Source organism: Gavialis gangeticus, unplaced genomic scaffold, assembly GCF_001723915.1.
Source record: "Gavialis gangeticus isolate Ggan-Ray unplaced genomic scaffold, GavGan_comp1, whole genome shotgun sequence".
Classification (NCBI taxonomy): domain Eukaryota; kingdom Metazoa; phylum Chordata; order Crocodylia; family Gavialidae; genus Gavialis; species Gavialis gangeticus.
In genome coordinates, this window is record NW_017728992.1 from 130,364,702 (window position 1) to 130,373,323 (window position 8,622).

Below are 8,622 nucleotides of genomic sequence, written 5' to 3' on the forward strand. Positions count from 1 at the left end.
GGGGGCAGCAGGGCAGGCCCTACGAGGAGAGGGTACGGGACCTGAACCTGTTCAGCCTCCACAAGAGAAGGCTGAGGAGGGATCTAGTGGCCTGTTAGAAACTAGTCAGAGGGGACTAGCAGGCACAGGGAAAGTCCCTGTTCCCCCGAGCATTACCAGGAGTGACCAGGAATAATGGTCACAAGCTGGCAGAGGGTAGATTTAGGCTAGATATCAGGAGGCACTGCTTCAGAGTCAGGGTGGCTAGGATCTGGAACCAACTACGAAGAGAAGTGGTGCTGGCTCCTACCCTGGGGGTCTTTAAGAGGAGGCGAGATGTACACCTTGCTGGGGTCGTTTGACCCCAGTACTCTTTCCTGCCATGGCAGGGGGGTCGGACTAGATGATCTACTCAGGTCCCTTCCGACCCTAGAAACTATGAAACTATCTCTGAAACAAAATGGCTGCTGAAACGTTGCACAGCCTTAATATATATGTATATATACACATATGCGCGCGCACACACGCACACACAGTATAATAACAGTTCAGTTGTCTCAGCTGAGCCTCTAATTTGACACAGTTATTAGGTGGATGGTTTTGTAGGTATATACTCCTCATGTATATTCCATTTAGAATTATAATGTGAGCATTTCTTGTTTTGATTAACAGAGCTAATGCAATGCATTCCAAGCTATGCACAGTTTATTCTCAGTGTAGCTGAAAAAGGTATAATAAGTGGCTTCATAATCTGTTTTCATTGCTCTGGAATCATGGGCTAGCTAGAAGCCAAAGGGGCAACCAGCGTAATTGTAATGGTCACACAAGTTCTGATGTACCAGATGGAGATTAGAAGTGCATTTTGCATTTCATCAGTGTTGGTTGTAACATAGGCAGATAAGGTTCTTTGGGTAAATATAGTATCTTTTTATTCGATCAACTAAATAGTTGGAAAACTTGTTCTTTGCAAACTTAGGGGTAAAAACACCCTTCTCCCTCTGCCTGAAGAAGGGTGTTTGTACCTGAAAGCTTGTAAAGAACAATTTTTCCAACTATTAGTTGATCTAATGAAAAATATCACATTTACCCAAAGAACCGTGTCTACTTTGCATTTTATGCCATTCATTCCTGCCCCTGGCATATCCCCTTCACAGCATTATGAAGAAATAGCTGCGTAGAGCTAGTTTTTAGTGAACCAAAGCTATTTTTATCTAGTTTGTAGCAATGTTTCTTTGCAAAAGAGATGGAATCAGGATGGTGAACCTGACTTTATGAGTTTGCGTGTAACAGCTGTTTTGGAAGAAGATAGTTGTTGGCTTTTTAATAACATTGTAACATTAAATATTTTCTTAGATGTTCCAATCACATATCAAGCGGAAGGAAGCCGGCAAGCCTTGAAGGTTTACTTCTATCTTGATAATTACCATTTTGAGCAACTTCCTCAACGGTTAAAAAATGGAGGAGGATTTAAAATACACCCAGTACTTTTTTCACAAGGTAATTTTATTTTAACCTCTTAAAAAGTGTCAAGAAAATCTGCAGTGTTATTTAGGCTCTACTTTAGTAAAGTATTTAGTTGCATGCATAATTTTAAGCACAAGTCAGAAATAGAACCTTATTTAAAATGATTTGTTTGATTAGGGCTTTAAATCTAATGTGAATTTTAATTTTAAGAAATGTAGACATTTATATAAATACTAAATTTCCACAGCTACACTTGAAAACTTAAGCCAGTCTTATTAATACAGATACCAGAGAGGGTTATCTTTTCTTTTGTAAATTCACAATATTAGTGGACATTATTAGTGGATATTAGTGGACAATTATTGGTCCTGAAAATGAAAATGACATTAAAAATCATATAGAGGATTGAAGTGATATTCAAATAAGTATTCTTTTCTTTTAACATTTATTCATTTATTGAGAATGAAATATCTTTTCTAGCATCTGTAGTTATGACACTGTAAACATTATTGAAATGATGAATGCAATGGTGCTTATGCACTCATAAATTGCATACAGCCTACAGTTAGCAGAGGTGTCATTATAGTTATCAGGAACATGGGGTTTGATTCACCAAAGTGATGAATACCTCCTACAAGGTGCTGATTGCCTTCAGCCTCCTTAGAATTCAGGGGGTTGAGAGCTCTCACTACCTTGCAGGGGGCATTCAGTACCCACACCAAATAGGTTCAAATCAGGTATGTAAACGAAAGGAAGAATTCCAGGGAACTTTTGATCTAATATTAATTAAATAGGATACAAAAATATGTAAAGGCTGATAAATTTGGATATGCTGCAAAAACACATTTGTCTTTTAAAAGATAGCTCATTTTTATATAAAGTCTGAAAGAAATAGTTGGGTGAATTTGCTTGAACTATTTATAGATCTAAATTCACTCACAGGGTGAAAGAGAAGACTCAACAACAGCAGGAACATTTCAGCAGATGAGATTATGAAAAAAATGCACAAAGGAGAATAGGAAATCATTTGGTTCCAATAGGATCTTGAATATGTTGATTTTTCTCTTGTTTAAAATGATTTTCATCATCCTTCAGGAACTGTCTGTCTTATCTGTTGGGCCTGTACCTAGATAGTTAGACATGCCACCTCCTCTCTGGGTGAATGGTACTGGTTGTGTTTTCCACAGAGTAGTTAAGTAGCTACGTTTTGTAGGATTAGTGTCTGAGAGAAGTTTTAGGGCATCTTTACATGTGGTCTGGGGTGGGAGCTGCTGTAATTAAAGTGCTCACATATATTCAGCATCCCATGCTTCAAAATGGTGGTGGGGGTACTTTAACTAAAGCTGGTTGAACAAGCTTTAGCTAAAGCACCCCACAACCACTTTGAAGCAGGGGAACACTGAAATAGACAAGATGTTGAGGCTAATTAGCACACTCCAGCAGACTTGATTAATTGAGTCCGCTCCTTAGTTTAAAATCTTCATTAGTTTCAGAATCTTCATTAGGGCTGTCATATGTTTCTCTCTGCTTGTAAAACCAGACATTTCAGAACAATGTGCCTAAAATATAGACTTCAATAAAGAGATAATGATAACACTTTATAGGATCAAGGCATTAATTTTAGGCTTGTAAGAGACTCTACATTTGGGGATGGTTCTCTTATTAAGTCTCATTGGTGAATTTATATCCATTGAATGAATACTTTTTTTTACTTAAGTACTTTAGAATTTAAATTTGATGTTAAAAAACCCACTTGTTTTTGACTTTTAAAAAAAGTTTATACTTAAGTTCTGGAGGTTTTCAGTTGGGTGTTAAAAATATATAGAACAGAAATACATCTCCACTCTATTATACTCCTTTCTGAAGGGGAGAGCAAAATAGCACTTAGGCCCAGATTCAGCAACAATATCCACTAAGGTGGAACATTTTAAACCTGTAGAGTCCATTAAGTACAAAAATATCGGCCCTCCTTGATGGTCCTCAGCAGGGTTTGAGGAAGCAGTATTTAATGTCTTCTAATAAGAAGCAAAATTTGTTAACTTTGAAAGTACTCAGAGGAATTGTGATTTACATATTCTTCAACCTCAGATGAATAATTTATTGACTGGTTGTATTAAGAGCTTCCAGCAGAATTAGCATTCTGTGTATAATTGGGCCTGTGAACCTGCAAGCTATACCCATCAGAATTCTGCTTATTGCATGTATTTTCTGATTATTCCATGCAGTGATAAACTCTTAAAATTTGTATGGATTATTATTCAAGTAGCAGTGTTCCTAACTGTAAAATCTTTAGTGCTCCTCCCAAACAAATGTATTTCATTAGAGTCCATTGTTTGCATTATCTGTCTTAAGATCTTGCTTTTGTCTTAAGGTCTTGCTTGACCTGCAAAAAATCTTTAAAAATGAACAGGAGTTGGTTATGAAAAACTGATTAAATATATTTTCTAAATTAAATGAAGTGAGGTATGTGTGGGTGTGGGGAAAATCAGAAAGAGTAAATGAGTTAAGAACCACATCCGTGTACTTATCATTTATATTCATTGTTTATACTTTTTTCATTTAACTTAAATGTAAATCTAGTTTGTGCTGTAGCAATATACCCAGTATACCATTTATCCTTTTACTGTATTTACTCAAATATAAGACAACCCTGATTATAAGATGACCTCCCAATTATCAAATTCTATATATGAAAAATTTATAAAGTTGTTATAATTTCCCAAGTATAGAATCCAATTATTGAAGGTTTGCCTTGAATTTTTCCCTCTCCCACTGCTACAGCAGGGAAAGTAAATCTGGGGGTCAGGTGCCTCCTTTCCTGCACCTCTACCCCCCCAATCTATCTTCCTTACTATCACACTCTGCTCTCCCTGGGGACAGAAGTGAGAGGCAAATTTGAAAACACTGACCTAGAAATATACATACCTTAGGTAACTTACAGACAGGAAAATTACTACAGGTATCCATGGATGTGGCTCATCAATAACTGATGCAAGTTTTAGAACAGGTACTCCATAAATACTTACAACTTTAAGAAGCAACTATATACTTACTTGCATATAGTACAAACTTTTTTTTTGGAATTATTTTTCTTCCAGGTCAAATTAGCCAGATCAAATCAGAATCCATTTGAATAATTCAGGAGCCATATGTGGCCCTCTTACTGGAAAGCATCTTCCACCCCAGCCTGGGGCATCAAAAACCACCTTAAGAAACTTGCACACCTGCTACAATAACTGCACCTGCTCCCCTGCACCCATGTGCTCCCACCCTCTGCCCTTCCGTAACCCAAACACAGTCCCTTAGTCCAGGCCCCGATATGGGGTTTCCCTTCTCAGTTCATTCAGTGTCCTTATTGCTGTTGATGTCACTGTCTCTTCCACTGCTGCTGATCATGTTGTTGTCCTCCTCACTGTCTCCAGGTCCAGTTGTGTCATTGTCCCCTTCGTTCTCCCTGTCCACTTCCCTTTCCAGAGGGACTTTGAACAGCCTGTGCCATGTGTCCTTTTTCCAGGTGGAGTTGGCTTCCATCCTCTCCCACCGCTTTCCAGTAGTAGGACTGGAGTTCTCTCAGAAATATTTAACACAATCCATTTGCTTGAGCTTAGTGTGAGGTTCCACTAAGGAACATCAGGAAGTTCCTGCATTGCCACAGGGTGCTCCTAATGCAGGACACAAACTGGTCAAAGTGGGTTGTCTGGGACCCCTGATGTTTAGTCAGGTGTCTGCACAGCGTTGCCTCCCTTGTCATCAGCCTGGCTCCTGTCACTTCCTCAAGGAGCTGGCTTACCTTTTTCCACACTCCCTTGGCATAGGGGCAGAGCCAAAGGAGGTGGCTGATGGTCTCATTCTCGCCTTGGCAGCTTGCCCTGGGGCAGCTGGGTCTAGACTCTCATCTCGCTCTGTGCCTCTACACCTTCACTGGGAGTATGCTGTGAGCTATGCACCAGTTCAAGCCTCTGTGGTCTTTTCTTAGGTTTTTGTGGAAGATCTGGTCCCAGACAGCCTGGCAGTCACCATCAGGGAGCAGCTCCATGGTCAATAGCCTGTCTCTACCTCTGACTGCTTTCTGTATCTTCCTGTGGTTGGACATGATCTCTGGGCTTTCCTTCTGTAGCCCATACTCTCTCCAGAACTCCTTCAGCACACTGTAGAACCAGGGGTGCTCCATGATGCATGGTCTCCTTCTGGCTGGTGCATACACCTCCCACAGTCTCAGGAGGTGACCTGTAAAATACTTGAAAAGACAGATTGTTTTGCTTGCTAGCCTGGTCGCCAGCTTGCAGATCTGGCTCATGTACAGTGCCCACAGAAACAGGTGGATGTCTGGCATCCCCCTGCCCCAGGCCCATTTCTTCTTGTACATGGTCTTTCTTGCCACCTTCTCCATTCTGGATCCCCAAAAGAAGATGCACATGGCTTTCTGGATTCTGTGGGTGACACACTTGGGTGGGGGGAAGACCAGTGCAGTGTACAGAAGTACTGGTAGCAACACTGCCTTCATGAGTGCCACGCGCCCTGCCATGGAGAGGCGGTGTGCATGCCACAGACCTAGTCTCTGCTTCACTTTGGACTCCTTCTCCCAGGCGCTCCTTCCACTCAGCTCAGGGTCAAACTCCACCCCAAGGATCTTGACCTCCTCAAGGGGGACCAAGACTCCCAGGGACTCCGGGTTCCTGAGCTCACCCATGGTCAAGCAGGTGCTCTTGCTCACATTGAGCTTGGCCCTTGCTGCCACCTCGTAGATCCATGTGTGCCACAGGGCTCTCTCTACAGCACACTTATTCTGGCACAGGATATTCATGTCATCCATGCAGGCCAGGACCTTGGTCTCTTCCTTGCTTCCTCTGGGAATCAGGACTCCATGCATCCCGGGGTCCTGCCTGATGTGCTGGGCCAGAGGTTCAGTGGCACAGATAAAAAGGATTAGGGAGAGCGGGCAGCCCTGGTGGACCCCTGACTCTATCGTGATCTGTGCGCTGAAAAACCCATTGACCAGCACCTCACTGCTAATATCTGTGTAGAGTGTCCTTATCCAGGTGGTGAAGGACCCATTCACTTCAGCATCTTGAAGAGAAACGGGTGTGCCACTCTGTCGTAGGCCTTTTCCAGGTCCAGGTTCAGCATCACCCACTTCTGTCTTCTGGCCTGTTCCAACTGGAATGCATTCCTCGGTTGCAGCAGGGGTCCAACGATCTGGCATCCTGGTCCTACAAACAACTGGTCTTCATGGATGATGGAACCTAGGACAGATTTAAATTGCTCGGCCAAGACTTTGGCCAGCAGCGTACAGTCAAAGTTCAGGAGGGCAGTGGGCCTCCAATTCCTTAACTCTTCCCTCAGACCCTTCGTGTGCATTAGTCATGAGGCCCAGGTCCATCCCAGCCCCTAAACGGCCCTCCTACAGTCACTCTTGAAAGAGCTCCAACAGGTTGGGGCCTACCGGAACTCCTTGGGCAGGCCGTCCAACCCAGGAGTCCTACCATTGTTGAGCCTCCAGAGGGTCTGCTTGAGCTCCTTAAGTGTCTGCTCCTCCAGTGTTCACTCCTCCTCTAGCTGCTGCTGCTCAGCTTCTCTGAGGGCCTGGGTGAGTCCCTGCTGCATGGTCCTCCCATTGTGCAGTGTAGAATTCTCGGTAGAAAGTGGTCAAATTTTCCAGCATGCCTTCTTTCGACTGGTGCTCTGCTCCTGCTCCCTCTCTCAGGTACATCTTTGTTGTTCTTTAGTCTGGAGAAGTAAGCAGACTGCTCCTCCCCCTCTGCCACCCAGGGTGCCCTAGCCTGGAAGATATTTTTCCTGGCCTCGACCTTGTATCAGGCCCCAATCTGGGCCTTTACCTCCCGCATATCTTTCCTCACATCCCAGCCTGCTGCTGCCTGCCTGTGCAGGTCCTGTATCTTACGGGTCAGGTGTTCATGTTGCCTCCTGTGGGAGAAAGCTCATCACTTGCCGGCCTTTTGGAAGAACCTTGGTTCTGTTTTTGACACTGGTCCACCACTCTGTCTGATTCAGGTACAGGCTCTTGAGGGTCCTCCAGCCTGCACAGTGCTCTCTGTAACTTTGCTGGGTCTTTTTGGCTTCCAACAGCCTGGTGTTTAGCTTCCATACTCCCTTGCCCCTTTCTAGCCGACCTCCTATTTCTGCCTGGATTGCGAGGAGGCAGTGGCCTGAGAAACAGACAGGCATGGAGCGGGCTCCCTTTACCTTCCACCCTTAGGGGAGGAGGACAAAATCTATCCGGGTTTTGGTTTGCACTACTTCATCCACTCAGGTGAAATTCCCACTGGGGCCTTGGGCTTCTTTCCTGCAGTCTACTAGACTGTGGTCTTTGATCAGTTATTTCAGTAGCCTGGAGGATCTGTCTATGCCTGTCCTCTGGGCTCTGCTGACTTTACCTTCCTCGCTGATGATGCAATAGAAATTCCCTGTGATGATTACCAGCCAGCTGCTTGGCATTGTTAGGGACATGTTTTCTAGGAAATCGTACCTTGCCTTTGCTTTGGTTGGTGCGTACCCACACAGGACTTCAAACTCTGTCCCATTTGCTTCCATGGTGGCTTGCAGCAGCCTGCCTGCCACTATTTCTCTGTGCTGCATGGCGCACACTGTCTCCTTTCAGCAGAATTGTGACCCCAGTAGCTCTAGTGTTATCTGCCCTGACCATGGGGCTGCCCTGTGCAGCCAGCATTTGGAGAACAAAGAGCTGCTGGTGTTACTGGAAAGACCACACTCCTGCAGGTAGATCATGTCTGCTTCTATCTGTTCCAGAGTTTCATAGTGTGGCGCCCAATACTGGACACAGTACTCCAACTGCAGCCTGACCAATGTTGCATACAGGGGGAGTATCACCTCTCTGGACCGGATTGAGATGCATCTTTGGATGCATGGCAAGGTATGCCTGGCTTTGCTGGCTGTGGTTTGGCATTGGCGGCTTACGTTCATCTTGGAGTCAGTAATGACTCCAGGATCGCATTTTGCCTCTGTGCTTTCAAGACAGGAACTTCCCAGCCTGTATGTGTGCTGTGGATTCCTTCTTCCAAGGTGCAGCACCCTGCATTTATCTATGTTGAACCCCATCCTATTCTCATCTGCCCACTTTTGTAGTCTGTCTAAATCTATTTGCAGCTTCTCTCTCCCTTCAAGTGTGCCCACCTCACCCCACATCTTAGTGTCATCAGC

General features: G+C 44.1%; 1 protein-coding gene across 2 annotated transcripts in view; it reads left to right on the forward strand.

Moving 5' to 3' along the window:
- The window catches only part of PREX2 (phosphatidylinositol-3,4,5-trisphosphate dependent Rac exchange factor 2), a 397,279-nt gene that overhangs the window by 319,990 nt on the left and 68,667 nt on the right, over positions 1-8,622 (forward strand). For both annotated transcript variants that reach the window (XM_019527766.1, XM_019527767.1), the window contains exon 34: positions 1,333-1,476. In XM_019527766.1, coding sequence (XP_019383311.1) covers positions 1,333-1,476 — 144 coding nt within the window. The remainder of the gene's footprint in view (positions 1-1,332; positions 1,477-8,622) is intronic.